This window comes from Polyodon spathula, chromosome 9, assembly GCF_017654505.1.
Source record: "Polyodon spathula isolate WHYD16114869_AA chromosome 9, ASM1765450v1, whole genome shotgun sequence".
Classification (NCBI taxonomy): Eukaryota; Metazoa; Chordata; class Actinopteri; order Acipenseriformes; family Polyodontidae; genus Polyodon; species Polyodon spathula.
In genome coordinates, this window is record NC_054542.1 from 19,401,412 (window position 1) to 19,418,773 (window position 17,362).

The 17,362-nt window shown below is 39.4% G+C and overlaps 1 protein-coding gene across 1 annotated transcript; it reads left to right on the top strand.

Moving 5' to 3' along the window:
- Nucleotides 1-329: 329 nt before the first annotated feature.
- On the top strand, nt 330-15,272 carry LOC121321053 (hemopexin-like). Its single transcript, XM_041259964.1, has 5 exons — nt 330-561; nt 690-843; nt 1,618-1,830; nt 10,977-11,168; nt 14,574-15,272. The coding sequence occupies exons 1-5, from the start codon at nt 349-351 to the stop codon at nt 14,798-14,800; spliced, it is 999 nt and encodes a 332-aa protein (XP_041115898.1). The 5' UTR covers nt 330-348; the 3' UTR covers nt 14,801-15,272.
- The last annotated feature ends 2,090 nt before the right edge of the window (nt 15,273-17,362 follow it).

Sequence of the window (17,362 nt, forward strand, 5' to 3'; positions counted from 1 at the left end):
TCATCGGTGCAAAGTATTGATTGTGTAGTTTTGGTGGATAATAAAATACATTTGGACCAGTTTTGTCTTTGTTTAGTACTTGCTGTCCAATAGATGTGATCTGAGCTTCCATTAGGGCAAGTCAATTGCGTGGATTGATTTTAAGTTTGATTCACAGTCACGCAGTGACGTTCCAGCAGGCATCTTCTGCCTGATAGAAGCCTGCTAGAGCTGGAAGCTGGTACTGAATCGTTTGACTATCCCTTGGCTTTGACTTTAGGCTCTTCCTGCTAACTAGCTCCTAATCTTTCCAAAACTGCAGAACTGCTATCAAACAATCTTTCAAGCCATATAGATGCATAACTTTGTATGTATATGTTTGCCTATCCTGTGTTACAGCATGCAGACTCACACTTATATTCATTAACCTCTGTTGCAGATGACCACCTGTGGAAGCGGTTCAGCGGCTCCTCAGAATTTATTAATCAAACTTTCCATGAGCTACATGGGAGCATTGATGCTGCTTTCAGGATGCACCACAAAGTAAAACTTGAAGACCATGACTGGGTATTCATCTTCAAGGTAATGATGCTTGAAAAAAAAAAACTCTTGTTAAGTATTGAATTCCAAACAAACCCCAATGCAGATTTGTCCTGAGGTTTCAAAGTATTCTAAATAGTTTCCTGTACCTTTGTTTCCCTCTCTTGTAGGGTGACCATGTCTGGAGTTTCTACAGCCACACACTAGAAGACGGCTTTCCCAAACTCATCAACAATGAGTTCCCAGGAATCCCATCTGAATTGGATGCTGCTGTGGAATGCCCCTCTGGAGAGTGCAAAACAGACTCTGTTCTCTTCTTTAAGGGTGAGTTGGGTTACTCCAGTGTAAAGGATGGAATGTAGTTAAAGCTGATGGCAGAGTGACCAAATGGCTTTTCCTAAGTGTGGATTAGTGTTGGTTCTGTGGAGCTGGAAGCGTGGTGTAACTTAGTGATTGTTACTCAGGGACTGGGAAGAAGTCTGACTAGAGACAAAAGATGTGGAGGAAGTTGGACCCTCAGGGCTTTGAGCAGTTCAAGATAATGAACTGCTGGTGATTCTGAAAGGAGCACCGCGTTGGCTCTGCCACTCTTATTGGTGAGGGAAGCAAAACTGGCAGGGGCTGTTTCTCCTCATCTCGCTACAGCAAACCCTTTTGGCCAGCCTCCAAGAGAGTTCAAAGGTGGACACCTGCAGGGCTGGCCTTTGTCCTCCAGAAGTCGGTAGCTTGCTGACATCCGCTCTCGTGTTCCTGGGTTTAAAGAGGAAGCTGGCACATCGTGGAATTGGAGGACCCCCACTGAAACTTCAGTGGTTCCAAAGCTGTGTGTGTGTGGCGGGGAGGGGGGAATTATTGGAGAATCGAAGATTAGATTGTGAATTACTTTTAATGTTTGGGGTTGAGTGACTTGGTAAAGTAGGGGCTAGCGATTAGAACTAAAAGACTGGAAGAATGACCTTGTGTTTAAAATTGGGAAACTGAAGGTGTGTGGTCTGGAGGTTATTGTTAAGGACTACATGTTAGAGTTGAGGAACTTGAAGGCTGTGTGGCTAAAGGGTTAGAGATGAAACAATTAAACCTTTTTCTCTCTCTTCCAAGGATCCCATGTATACCACTATGACCTGATAACTCATTCGGTGAAAGAGAAGGACTGGCCAGAAGTTATGAACTGCACTTCTGCATACCGGTGGCTGGAGCGCTATTTCTGTTTCTGGGGCACAAAGTTCCAGCGTTTCCACCCAGTCATTGGACACGTATCTGAAGGCTACCCCAAGGATGTCCGAGATTACTTCATGAAGTGTCCTGGCAGAGGTAAGAACAGAGACACACCCCTATGCAGGGGTTGGGCGGAATGGGGAATCAGTGGGCTGCCTAAATCTAAAATGGAATCAAATGGCTACAGCCTTAGACAAAGAAGAACTAAACATTTAAACAACATAGACATTTTTTAAGGTAACCTTTATAGCAGGATTGGACAGCTTTGGGTAGTAAAGGCAGGGCATGCAGACATGTTTTTTGTAGAAATCTTTCATACTAACTTTTGTTCTTGATAACATTAATTTAAATATCCAATTGATTCCAATCATAAATATGTTTTTTGTGACTCATTTAAGCGATTCATATGTTTCAATGTTAACTAAATCGAGTTATTAGTCAAATTGATTAATCTTGTTACATAATTGATTTATTAAAATGTTTGGATATGCTGTACTTGACTGATTACTGTCTAGTTCACAGTCTTGCATCACGGCCCCATAAATCTTAACGCCGGCACTGAGTAAAGGGCCACAAAATCGACAAAAATCCTTTAACGGGCCATACATAATGCATAACTCATACAATACACCACACACAATTAATCATGTATTAACAGTGTACAACTATACTTGCTCTTCCACATTGAAAAAGGCACTTTACACCTTTATAAGTATGCTTATCATAGCAAAAAAGAAAATGGTTGGGAAATAAAAAATATAACAGCAGTCAGTTAACTGTTGGCCAGCGAAATAAAATGATCTGGTGGGACTAGGGCCCCCTCTAGTCCGGTAATGCTCTTTTTTTAATGTTCAGTATAAAAAAATGATTCAATTAAAGAGAATAGGGGCAGGATTTTCAAAAGTTCATAAATGATAACTCCAGTGTTAATCAAGAAATCTGTACGTGACATTGATTTTGTCATTTTCAAATATTGTTATTCCTATTTCGTTATTAAATAATTGTGCTAATATGATTTACGAACTAATGTTAATATCTTAACAAGCAATGCTTCTTGCGACTATTTGTTTTCTTTGCATGGGAATTTAAAAACAAATCCATGTTAATTATCATAATTTATTAGTAGTTTATTTGCACTTGGAAAAAGAGGTTTTTAATTAACAAAAGAGTATATAACTCACCTTGATACAGACATTTAACAGACCGCAGCTGTGACGCCAACAACACAGAGAGAGAGATAGTGTACAGGACCAGGATTCATTTCTTATAGACTTCCTTGATAATTGAGTATTTGTAATTAAGACACTATTTTAGCCTTTTCTATAGCACTTGTAACCTTAAGGAATGTTTCACGGGGCGGAGCTATGGCCCCTGATAGTGTTTATTGACAGAGTTAGTAAACATATACACATGGAGAGAGGGGTTCCGCCTCTTCAAGGCCCAACATGTACTTGATCGATAAACACGATAAACAGGATGGGGGCCACCGTCTCTGAGGTTGCCCGACATACGAAGAGGCTCGCGAACCGGAAAGAAAAACATGAATTAGTGTTGTTAACACAAAAGAGGTTCCGGCTCTTCTTGACCCAACATATACAGTAGGGGGATTCCGTCGCTGAGGAGACCCGACAAACAGGAGGGGGGCCACCGTCTCTGAGGAGACCCGACATACCAAGAGGGGCACCATCTGAGGTTACCCGACATACGAAGAGGCTCGCGAACCGAAAAGAAAACATAAAGTTAGTATTTGTTAAAACATATAATGCGTGGTGTTCCACCTCTTCAAAGCCCAACATAATAGAAGGGGGGTTCCGTCGCTGAGGAGACCCGACAAACAGGAGAGGGGCCACCGTCTTTGAGGAGACCGGACAAACACGAGGGATGCCACCGCTTGGGGACCCTCACATAGAGGCATCAGACCTGAAAGAAGAATCCCAAAAGAAACATACATGCAGATGGAAGGGTTTGGCCGGCGGTCCCCTCTGACTCATGGAGAACCCTCCTCTATGAGATAAATGAAGCGGAGCTTAACAAAGGGTTGGAGAAAGTGGAATCACTAACCCCCCAAAAGATGGACCCCCGGCTCCACGCTGACGCAACGTGAAGAAGAAAAAAAAGAGAACCGGACTGATGGACCGATGTGCGGAGGATATTTCAGATGATGAAGAACGAATATAAGTTTCAACTGCTGATGAAGTCCAGCGCCCCATATTTTTAATTAAATGCTGGTTAACGTTGGCTTTTGCAGCTGAAGTAGCTGCCCCTATTCTAAATGAATGAGGAGTGTAGAATTGCGAAGGAAGACCTGCTCTGGACACCAAAGAGGAAAGGTATGTTGAAAACCAATGCCTTGGTACAATGGACCGGCTTGAATTGATAAAAAAGGGTCGGAGGATGAAATGGCCTTGACTTCTGCAATGTACTTCAACATGGAAGTGAAGGGACACAGAGGAGAGTTGATCTTAGAAAGCTGAATACATTGTCCTTGCCGCAGTTGATCTCTTTTTGAAATGCGAAGAAATAAGATGAAATGAGAATCTGGGATGAGCTTGAGGTCACTGCAGCGGATACCGAGGGTAGGAAAGCTGGCAATAGAAGGTACTGTATATTCAGAACATCTCAAAAACCCAAAAATGCAGATAGACATATGACTTCCATAGTTAAATCATCAAATGGAGAAAAACAGCCATGGCGCAGAATTGAAATCAAGTTACTTAGAATGTCTATAGAAATAGGCAGACGAGCAGAAGAAGGAGCCCGAGAGCACTTAGAAATTCCTTGTAAAAGGAGACTAACAGCTGGAATTGATAATAGAGTTGGGGAATTGATGGACATCAAGCGAAATTGATGCTGAATTTCTGACAAATATAGTCTGATTGTAGCTGGTGCCAGATGTAGAGAGTCCTTTGCATGCACTATGAACGCCATGATCCAGTCCTGGTTGAATGGAGTAGGATTAATCCTGCTTTGTAAACAAAAAGTTACATAACATGCCCAACCTGTAGAGTAGGAGGATCTGGTAGATGGGACAAGTGCTGATGCCATATAATCTTGAGCTGAATTAAGAAGTTTATTAATAGTTGGATTTAGTTGAAAATCAGCTGATTGAACTGTGGCGCTGCTGCTGGATATTGCAAAGCTGTGGTTACCAAACTGTGGAATTTGGAAATCTGTAAACGAGATAGAGCGTCAGCAGCATTATTAAAAATGCCTGGTAGGTAGCGAGCTTGTATTAGGAAATTATCAGAGACTGAAATCCATACTAGCCGCCGCAGCAATTGCATGACAAGAGGGGAAGAGGAACGTCCTTTATTCTATGCACTGTAGTTGAATTATCACAGTAAAATAGTATTGATTTCTTAGACCAGAGATGACCCCATAGCTGGGCAGCTGTTACTATTGGGTATATCTCTAGCAGAGCTGTGGATTTTAGATGAGGAGATATGTTTTTGCAAAACCATTGATTGTTAAATAGAGCTCCGAATCCCAGAGATGAGGCATCAGTAAATAAAGCCATATCGTGTGGAGCTGAAATGAAATCATCGTAAAACATAGAGAGACAGTTCCAGTGCCGAATAAGAGCAGACCACATTTTAATGTCTTCCTAGCTTCTGAGGAGAGCTTTATATAGGAGTCCAGATTTTTTGCTGTTGATGCCAGCGCTAGCAGTCGAGATATAAACGTCCTCCCCTGTGGAATGATACGTATTGCAAAGTTAAAGTAACCCAGCAATGAAAGCAGTGCCCGTTTTTTAATTGTTTTACTGATCTGAAAATCCTCAATGAGCAAACGATTATCGTTAAGTTTAGACTCAGGCAGGCTGGCTTCAAACTTTTCTGTATCTAGAATGATTCCAAGGAATTCCAAAGAATGAAGGGGACCGATTGATTTCTCTTCTGAAAGCGGAACACCTACTTCAGAAAATAAGCTTTTAAGATTGGAAATCGCTTCTGCTGGTGCATCTGAAGGAGGAGAAATTACTAAAATCATCCAGCAAGTGTAGCAAGAATGGGACATGATAGACATTAAGAAGAATCCAGTATAGTGCTTCCGACAGGGTATCAAATATCTTCGGGCTGCTTCGGCAGCCGAAAGTCAATTGGGTGGCAAAATCAAACTTCCTATCCCAGCATATACCAAACAGGTGACGGAGAGACGGATAGATTGGCATTACTTTAAATGCGTCTGATATATCTGCTTTTGCTAACCAAGAACCACGACCTGCTAATTGAATTGAATGTATTGCGTCTGCAATAGTGATGTAATGCAGGGAAAATTGATCTTGGGGAATTAATGAGTTAATGCTGCTGGTGCTTGACCCCCGTGGTGCTGATAAATGAATAGTGAGACGCTTTTTTCCTGACATTTTCCTCTTGGCAATGCCGATAAGGAGGAGCTAAAATGGACCGACTATAAATCCTTTTATAATTTCTTTTTCGATGAGAGATTGCACTAATTGTGGTTCCTGAGTCGCTGAATAAAGATTTTTGCTTTTGAACGAGGAAAAAGGAATTTGAGTCAGACCGATTGAAATCCGTTTAATCCGTCGATCAGGTAATTAATTAAATTACTGTCGGGATGATTCTGTAATTTACTTGATAATGCCGGGATGTTTATAGGAGTAAAGACTGTGAGCATCGGGGAAAGTCACTTTTAAAGGGCACTTTCACGCGTTTTAAAGGGCAGATTGTATTAGCGTGAGCGTCTCCGCAATGGCTGTACATGTGGATAAAATTGCATTGCCTATTCGAACAGAAGCCAGTATTGAAATTGTTGCAGATTTGTCTTCCTCCTGAAAATCTAATACTGCGCCTGTATTTGTCTTTCCTTGTGGCTTGATCGAGGGGAGCTGAAGAATGTATAGGATTAGGTACTGAAGATCTGTATGAATTAGCGGCGAAACCGGGTGCTTTAGAAGTTGATGCAATTGGAGCTTTAGGGCAGAGGGATGTTGAGTGAGCTGCTGAAGCGCAGATCCCACATGCGTTAGCTCTTAGACTAGCAAAAGTTCTGTTAAATAGATCTGGCTCAGGTTGTGCCCAATTGATGATGTGATTATCTGCTGCCAGTATCGCTGCTGCTTTTGCAGAGAATGCTTTATGATAATCAAAAACATAGTCCCTCCGTATCTGACAGACAGCTCCACGATGTAGTATTCGTATGAGTCCAATTCAGCTCTGCGGTTAGGATATACCGAGCATAACACATCTCTGAATATGGAGAAAGCAAGGACAAATTCCCCTAATGTAAAATTTTTAAGCAGTCTGGGATCTCTGGATTTTAGAGTTACTGTCAAATCTCCGCAATCCACTACTCTATGGTCCAAGAATTCCGAAGTCGTCATTAATAGTGAAACAATATTAATGTCCTTCTCTTCGAGAATATCCTGTCCGATTTGTGGAGATATAGTGTGATGTCTAGCTGCAGTTGGAGAGGAGGATCCGTATGCAGTAGCGAGGTTGTGTATTGGAGGATCTGCTTCGCTGGCTGAAATTAGGGCTGGAACAGAATAAGCTGTAGGCGGCGCTGCAGTATTTGATGCTGGAATTAATGACAGCGCTGTAGATTGTTTTCCTTGTTCCATATTAGACACCCTTTTATCAAGATCCAACAGTTGAGAACTGACCGAAGATAGAGTATCGGCAAAAGGCTACATAAATGATTTTATCTCGTTAAATATTTGCGAATGCTGGATTTCAATGGCTGGCTGCTGGTTAGCGGTGTTAGTTGTGGGGGTGATTTGATCCGGAATAGACTGCCTGCTGTCTGTTTTAGGACACTGAATGGCTGGGAACGGCTGATTATGTTTTTTCGGAGGAAAGACTGGTTCTGCTGAGACTGAATTGCAATAGAGAATAAAAAGAGACTATCTGTCACTCCCTGCTGGAATCGCATTACCGTTTTTAAGGAGGGTTTTTATCAATTTATTCATGAGCCAGTCCTTCCAAAACAATCGATCCGGAGGGGCGTCCTGAGGCCGAAGTCGCTTGGATCGGCGCAGATTCGATGTTTGAGTGGCAGGAACGGTAGGCAACATTTGAACTGGAACCTGGACGAGAGCCTGATCGGGAGCCTGATCAGATATAACTGAAATACCAGAAGAGAAAACGGAGACTGGATTGAAGCTGGAGGATAATGATCTGGTAATGACAGAAAATCCCGGGAATCCTCTGAATCCGATGACAACTGCTGTAAGTACTCCATTGTTGAGGTATACGAAAGTTGATGGGTCTTGAAATCGCTTAGGTTTATGCGAAAACGAAAAAACACAAGACAGCTAGGTAGAGGTGACTAATGTTTAAATAAGGTAGATTTAATTGATGACAGGAGATGGTAGGTTGCTGGTGCCTAGCTCCGCCCCTTGAACCCCACCTATAGGTTAACATTTGTTGTATTGCTAAAATGATATACCGTTATTTTGCTACCAAGAAATTAGCAATGCAACTGTAGTCTATTTTAATTCAGCATATGTACATTGTATGTCAGCTGGCATCTACTGTAGATTTTATTTGAATTACACAACTGAAATCTTGGGATAGAAAATGGCATATTAGATATTACAATAACGTTTCCTTAGGTGATTGCGGATTTGCAATGCATCGTTGGCTTTTAACATTCAGTCTTATCCACACAAGAACAAAGAACAGGCATCAAGGACACACAGATCCATTAGCAATGTAATCAAGGTTACTGACATGGATTTTGCCTAAATTGTAATGTTGTCAGACTCCCCCCACACTTTATGTACAATGTACACTTTCACCTTCACACATTTGTATGCATATAAAATGTTCTTATAATACTGTAAGTGTTCAGTGGCTACTTCTAATCATGTTGAGTTTATTTATTGTGGAGGCGAGCAAAGAGTACCAGAGAAAATGCATGATTTGCCAGGAATTCACTGAACAATTAATTATAAACAAATTGTGTATTGGGTTAGGGAGTTCTATCATAATTTTAAAAGCTTAATAAATTGTTACATACATGATATACATGCATAATAACTAACTACAAACACAAATGGCACTTGAAACGCATGTATTTATAGCCTACAATCGTACATACTAAAATACATACAAAAGTAGATGTCATCATAAGAAAATAAATACCATCCAATATACATAGCTGGCTTAGGTTATTTTTTTTTATTTGCACGTTAAAAGAGTTATATAGCAAGGGGTGGCAAACTATCCCCTCAAATGAGGGTAAATAACTATTTATGATTATTTATTTGATTTTTAAATCTGTACCATCCAATTTTTACCCACACGCCAAATAATCTGCATTTTATATGTGAAGTGTCCTAAATAAATGTACCTTCTGCACGACAAAATGCTGAATTTTAAATGAAGTTTACAAATTATACATAAAATAGATATTCCCATTATTTGTTATTTCCATTTGGCTACTGCTCGCTGGTGGGAGAGCCGCCTCCCTGTGCGCTAGTAGTTTCCACAACAGCGAATTGTGCTTCCATTCATTTTTCTTAATATATTTCTATAAATTCCTATCCAGTTTCAAATTAATTTGTTCCAGTGGCAGCTGCTGGGCAAAAAAAAAGGAGGCAGATAAAAAGGCAGAGGGCTAAGAGACACCTTTATCCAAGGTAACATACAAGTGTAGCAGGGCAGTACTGTACAGGGTTACAATGCAAGAGTATACTTTACCAATAAGTGCAAATAATACTACTAAAACACAATATGAACTAGGATGCAACAAGTTAGGATTACAACAAATTATATCTACAATGACATATTAGTAGTGCAGTCATGCAAGGACACTGCATCAGCTGAGGATCCAGTATTGCGGGGCTTAGGTCAGGCAAGTCCAGTGCCTAGTAGGAGGGGTAGACCAAGAGATCTGCAAGTGCAGTTTAAACAGGTTCTACCCCAATTTGGCTGTTAAATGCATTTTCCCCACTAGCCAACAAAGAAAAGAAATCAGTGACCCATCACAGTTTATTCTATGCCAGTGTATGATTAAAAATGCACTGTATTAAACATGAATATAGCATGTAGATTGCAGGACCACGTCTCGAACATACTTTGCATACAATATTTTCTAAACAAAGTTGTTAAGGCGGGAGAAAGACACAAAAAATCAAGCACTTCCTATCGACTTAAGTTGCTCAAGTTAAGTAAATGGCCAACAAAGTCAAAATAATGATATACCGACCGTACAGGAAAAGAGAGTGAACGAGTTAGCCTGCACTGTGGAAAATATGAGCATACGAGACCTCGCACTGTCTTCTGGGAACAGTAGTCATCTGCCATTGCAAGCACTGTACTGTGTGTGGTTACAGCAGATAGGAGTTCTCTAGAACCCCCCAATTAAAACCTGTGCTCAGATCACATGATTTAAGTTAAAATTTCATTTTTTCTTGCATTTTTGACAATATTTTTGTTTTTGTTTTACTGACGATTATTATAATTAGGGCTTCTGTTTTGCATTTTTATTAATTTTAAGTTTTATGCAAATGTTTTTTTTCGGGGCTTTTCCTTTTTATATACTGTAAGAAACTATTGTTTTCCATTACTTTCCAAAATGATTTCCGTTTTTTTTTCTGTCACAATAGTGGCAACTTGACAGTACTTGCACACTTAAGTTGTACCTTCTTTCCTTTGCTGTCTTCCACAACAAAATCCTTCTGGTCACAGGCACATTCTTCTGGGGTTTCTGTGTGTCTCTGCATTTCGCCAGAATTTGCAATTCGGTTTGAAATTCTCACTATCTAACTGTAATATACCTTTGAAAGCTATATTACAAGCCTTCTACTGTAATTGTAATCTTGTTTTAAATCTCGCAAGTGGAGTCTCCAATAGAAACGTATAATTTGCTGCCACTCAGGAGTTAGGGTGGGTTTAAAGTATTCAGAACAAATGAATGATATATACAAATCAGGAAAGAGGGACATTGCCCAACTGCACGGAGAAGTAGTTTTTTGGTAGTAGGTTTTTTTTTCAATGGCAAAGGGGTGAAGTCAACATGCATTAGTAACTATTTCCAGTGTTTACTGGTTTTACACCGATTTTATTCGATAAGCACCAATTATAATGCTACACAACAATGTATATATAATTTAGTTTTTTTCACTTTGAAATTTTGAGGAGGCGCTGCCTCCCTTCTCCTCTCAGTAGCCTCCACTGATTTGTCCAGTTTCAGAAATTTTACCTGTACTAAGCAAGTCTAAGAAATCAAGTAAGTATAGGTTGATGTCTTCATTTCTTGTTGTTAATGCTGTAATGGAAGTTACTTTTTGTTACTTGTTCTCTGTCTCTTCTCTCAGGGAGATCAGGTGTACATCTACAAGTCTGATGCACACTACACGTTGGTAGAGGGCTATCCCAAACCACTGGAAGAGGAGCTGGGAGTGAAGGGACCAGTGGATGCTGCCTTCCTGTGTGGGAACTCTCATGTGGTGCACATCATTCAAGGTAGGGTCGGCCTCATTAAGGCAGGCTGGGGCCTCAATTGATATTTCAAGCTTCAGTGCCCCACAGTTGTGTTCAGTTTGAAACTGAAGTAAAATGAATTTGTGTCAGTTCCCTGTATTCAACAGTTTTGCCATGTTCTGTTTAAATTTCTTGGGTTGTTCAAAATACTGATATCTGGGCAAAATCTGTATTAATACATGTCCCTAATATAGTTATTTATTAATGTTGTACTGGAAATTAAAATACAAGGCAAAAGACTAAAGTGGTGTGTATTACATCATGTTGTTACCATACAGGTTGCTGTAAGGCTCTGTTGACAAACGTTTTCATACTAAAATACTTCAAGAGATTCCACCTGATTACAGTACGAGCATCAAACATTCATCGCTCTACTAGAGGTTTCAAATGCTTCTGCGAACAACCAAAGTAAAATGCAGGCGGAAATGATTTTTTTAAATTTTTATTATGCCCTTTTATATATATATTTTTTTTAGGAGGCTCACACAAATTACTGTTATAAATCTCTTACCTTTAATTGTATCAGCAAGCAGGTTCATTGAAACATTATGAAACATAATGAGAAACAACAAGCAGAGTGATCCAGGTAGAATTAGAAAAGAAAACAAGCAAGAAGATACATCCAGCTCTCCACTTTAACCCTCACAGATTATGTAGTTATTATATAAAGACACTATCCATAATTTCGGTATTACAGATTTAATTTCTTCCATTTAGTCCCTCCGTATTGGCTCATTTTCTAACAATACAGTACTACTATGAGTTTTTCCAAATCGCTAACCAAATCATGCAAGGCTGCAGATACCTCGGCAGGGCCAGATAACACACACAGATACAGAATTGGGAGCAAACTGGAAGAACAAGACTGTAGTGTGCAAGGTATATTTGTATAGCTGACTAATTTAAACTTGTAATAATTGAATTTCTTGTTTTGAATTCAAATCATGTAGAACCAGTCAGTTTTATTGAAATAATCAGACTAGACCACGTTTCTAGTGAATACAAAGTAACAGTTTTATTAGAAATAAAACTAAATAAAGGAAAAAATTAAAGGTGCAACAACTAAACTAAAATAATACCCGAATGGGAAAGAGCATTTAACTAAACACAGTACAGAAAAGCGTGTGAAAAACCACCTCCAATCAACAGTGAAGCAAGGAAAGCTCACTGCCTTTGCTTCATTTGACTTAAGGTTACCAACTGTCCATACATTTAAAGCTAGTCAGTAAAAAAATAAATCGCATCATTTTAACACTAAAATTTAAATAAATAAAAAACTGGCCGTGATTTGGAATCGAAATAAATATGGTATATGTATATTTTTTTTATTGCTTGCAGCTTTCCCAATCAGCATTAATGACATATACCTACACCTTATGTGATGGCAGTGAAAAGTATCAAAAGAAGACTGTCAGTTAACAATACTGTGCTAAACGCAGAATGAAAATCAACCAAGTAGCCAAAGCACACATGGTCAGTTTGTATAAATCATTGATAGACATAATTTATGCAGTAACAAGTGACTGACATGACCGATTTTAGACAGGATCTGTCAGATGATGAAAACTGCTATGAAATTGCTCTTTTGTCTGCACCTAGCGGAGAGACTCGTTTTCCTACACTTGCCCTACAGTTAAGGTGATTATCACGCTCACATAGGCTTCGTGTTTTTCCGAATTTATTTTGTAATGTATTTAGCACACCACCATCAATTAAACTATATGTCAGATTAGGTCAGTCGTTCTGTTCAGAGCAGTGCGTGAAACTTTTGTCATCATTAATAATTAGAATTCAGCTTAATTGCTCATTTCCGATCAAAAACATGTATAATAACTTAAACGAAAATGATACCTTTTGCAAATTGGTGGAGCATGAGTTAAGCTAATATATACATCTATAATAGTATATTTATTGTTATTCATATAAGAAGATAGGGGCCCACAGTTGTATGTTTGCCTAAGGCCCCATGATGGGTTAATCCGGCCCTGTATCTCAGTTAAATTGATTGAATAAACTTGAATAAACATTTCAGATAAAATATGCGTTGTACATAATAATAATAATACACAAAAATAATATTTACTCACTGTTTTATTTCTCTGTTTCCATTACACTTGGTAACAAAAATAGGATTGCATCATGAAAGCAAATTAAAACTTTTATTACAATATGAGTAATTTATTTTGCAGGTATGACCTGTATCATAATATGGCAGACAGAAACGGACCCCGGTTGACTCGCCTCTTTATATATATATATATATATATATATATATATATATATATATATATATATATATATATATACACACACATACATACATGCCATACACACACACACACACACACACACACACACACACACCCTGTCGGCTGGATTTATGACAGACTGGTTCTCGTCTTAACTTCAGTGAAGTTAAACAAGTGTGATGCATATCTGATTATTTCATTTTGGCCCGAATGGGTCGTTCAGCGATCGTGAAGAAAGCTACAATGTGTCCAGTATTTAGTTTAAGACTCTTTTAAAAGCATTCTTTGTCAGTGGGGGAGTTGGTACAGAACTATATTTTCAACAGAATAATATTTTAAGAAAGATATGATTTTAAAGTATCCCTTTCCGTTACTTTCAACTGTGGACACATGGACTGTAATACAGTACATACTTTTAAATCCAGTACATATTGTAGCAGTATGAAAAATTCATCATTTCCGACCCAAGAGAAAAATTAAATCCAAATGTTACCCACGCACAGAACTGCATAAATGTAATAGGCAATGCAATTTAGCAAATGACTAAAAACACCAGTTTCCGGAATTAAAACAGTATCCAAAGTTAGTATTCAAAATTGCAGAATTTATGCTCAATAAGGCCCTAATGTCACAATTCACTTACAAATAAAAATGTGCAAAAGTAACTAAAGATCACAGATTAAAAAAAAAAAAAAAGCATCACAGTATCTAAAACTGTTTAATGATTAACGTTTACATTACCATGCCTTGCCTCGTTTGCTTCGTTTTTCCTCATTTGAAATTGGAGGAAGTGCTGTGGCATGCCAGACTGATTTGGCATGCGAGAAAACAAAACAAAAATAAGTAAATAAATAAATAAAAATCGAGGGCTGTGACGGATAAACAGGTACATTATAACATTGAAGAGATGGGGTTTGTATCAGAAAACTGGTGAGTCTGAAATCGCGTGTGACAGGTAAGTGCATACATATGTTACATACGTATAATGGGGACTGATTTTATTCTTAATAAAAAAACAAGGGCGGGAGAACATGACTGACATGTATCTGGGTAATGGATATCCGCTGACTGTATATATTTTATTTCCTAACCAGTTTTTCCATCTCTTCCTGTTGTCTCCCCACTAACCTCCCTATAGGAAAACGTATGCTTGATGTTGACATGTCAGTGACGCCGCGCAAAGTGGTGAAGGAATGGCCATTGCACTTCGATCATGTGGATGCAGCAATGTGTGGACCTGAAGGGATACGGGTTTTCATTGGGGAAATTTACTATGAATACAAAAGCCCTATGATAATGGCAACCTCCAGAATGCAACCAATCCCCCACAAAACCAGCAAGGAGCTATTTGGCTGTGATAATTAGGGTGCAGAAGCAAGTTATGTAACGAGAAGCACTGTGCAGCACAAATACAGTATTTGTTACACAGCATCCTTCCTCCACACACACCAGCTTGACGCATACTTTCAGACATTTTTATCAATAGATCTTCAGTGTCTCAGAGTAGTAAACAAGCACCACAAAATACACCAAAATCTTCCCAAACCCTCCTCTGCCTCACTGACAGCACTACTCTCCTGTTGTCCAGCCAGTTCTTAACTAGCCCCTCTCACCCTTTCTTTGTCCAATGCCAAGTAGCTAATCCCTCCCAACCCCCATGACATGATGCATCATCCTGCTTTCCCTGGACAGACAACTCTGTAAAGATAACCCTATTGTAAACCACTTCACAAACAGGGGCGAAGGAAGGCCCTCCATTTGAGTCGCACCTCTGTACCACATTGAACAAACTGAAAATAAACTTAACTGTTTAATAAAATGCTTGCTTCTCAGTGTACCTGATTGTTGTTTTTGTGAGGCATGCACCACATTTGAGGCCTATGTAGTCAATGGAAGTGCAAGATTTATGAAAGTATTTTGCTAGCTACAATCACTTTAAGCAGAGATTACAAATATCATAAAGTTGGCTGTAATTTTTTAATGTGGACGATGTGCACTGGTTGTTAAGTGGAGACCAAACCAATCACATATCACAACCTGAGTTGGATTTGAACTAGACCTCAAGAGGTGAAAAGCATGTGTTTGCATGTCTCTTTTTATGTTGTTTGCTTGCCATTACCTGTGTCTTTCCTTTGTTTCTGAGTTGCTTTTTTTGCCTACAAGTTAAGCAATCTAAGAGAGAGCTGAAAGCAAATGGAGAAAATGGAAATGAAAAAGACATGAATGGATTTATTTATTATTTGTATATATTTATTTATAAAAAAAAGTGATACATTTTTAAGTAATATCTTGACAGTTGAATAGTCTCGCCAGTACCCACTCTTTCACCTTTACAATATTAAAAGCATAGCAAAGTGTAATTAAGCATAATGAAAGCATAGGTAAGCATTGTGAATAATAGCACAATTTGGTAAAGCATATTAATAAACATGGAAAACCAGGGTAAACTATAGTAAATGTGCAGTATAACACACAGTAAAAGCATAGTAAAACTGCAAAAATACTGATGTAAACTGTTATAAGGGTCTACCCAAAGATGCAAACAGTACCTGAGGCTAGGCGGTGCTTGTATTCATAGAGGAAGAAGGACGCCTGGGGAAAGTTGCACTTCATCTCCATTTTTCCGGGTACCACATGCACAGAGACGCCTTTGTCAAGGCCTTCTTCCAACTTGTTCAGCATTCTGGAGGCCAAGTAGGTGCGGGCATATTGGGGTTCAACCTCGATGGTGGCGTACACCTCTGGGGGCGGATTGGGGATCTTCCACTCAAGATCCACGATCAACTGGTGAATGCGCCCCTTATCTAGAAAGGAGGGGGCCTCACTGTAGTAAGCCACCACCTGCAGCCCAGAGGGGTCACTGACCGAGATTAAGTTACCACACTTTGATTTTTCCACACCTTCATTGCAGCAACCTCCCTCCACAACCTCCCCCTTGCTCCTTCTCTCCTGTGTCACCATCACAGCCCAACGCAGCCAGTCATAGTTCTTCTCCAGGGTTCTGAGAATTGTTGCAGCCTGCTCTTCCCATCTGGTCTCTGTCATCTTTCCCGCCTCCATCAATCTCTTCACATCTTCTTTAGCCTGCTCCTGAAAATAGTCTGAACACTGGCAGCCTGCCATCTTCATTGTCTTGTTGAGGGCTGCCATCTTCTCAGACCATGTTTTCATGAGGAGGGCCTGGTCTCTGCCAGTCAGGGAGGCCTGAGTGAATAGACACAGCAAGCCAGTTCCCAGAACAAAGTTCACCTGGAATAAGAACATAAATATATGTTATACTAGACCACTGACTGCAAACTGCAAACTGGACTGTACCATGTAAACGTCCACCCACAGTGATTGGTTCCAGGCTGCAACAATGCAGAAGCTGGGAAACTATTTTCAATGTTTTTGCATGGTAAAGTGTTACTAAGCAGACTGTAGGGTTTAAAATACAATACATTACTTTCCCTGGCTTCCTGTTTTGTTGTATATATTACTGAAATATCTTTTTTTAACATAATCATATTGTTTTGATATCTTTATTAACATATCCCTGGTCATAAATCAGTTTTGAGAAGTTATTTCCTTGTGTTCTGAATCGTCCAGTTGAATTCAACCTATTCAATCAGAAACTTTTAATTGGTTCCCTTCTCCTCTCAAAGTTCAGCATTTTGATTGGTTCAGCTACCGCCATCTTTGCCAGGACCGTACCTGCTCTCTCCGGCACAGATTAAAAGAGACGGGGACAGGTTTAGGAATCCAGAAAACAGCAAATCAGACAACTAAATAAATATTTTGATTAGCATGTAAGCTGTAAGGATGTATTTTACACTTTTATATAGAAAACTTCCAATTGGCCTGAAATATAAAACCATGACGGTTTATTCAGTCTAAATGTCTGTCCTTCTGTCTGTCTGCATATCACACTCACATTTTACACAAATC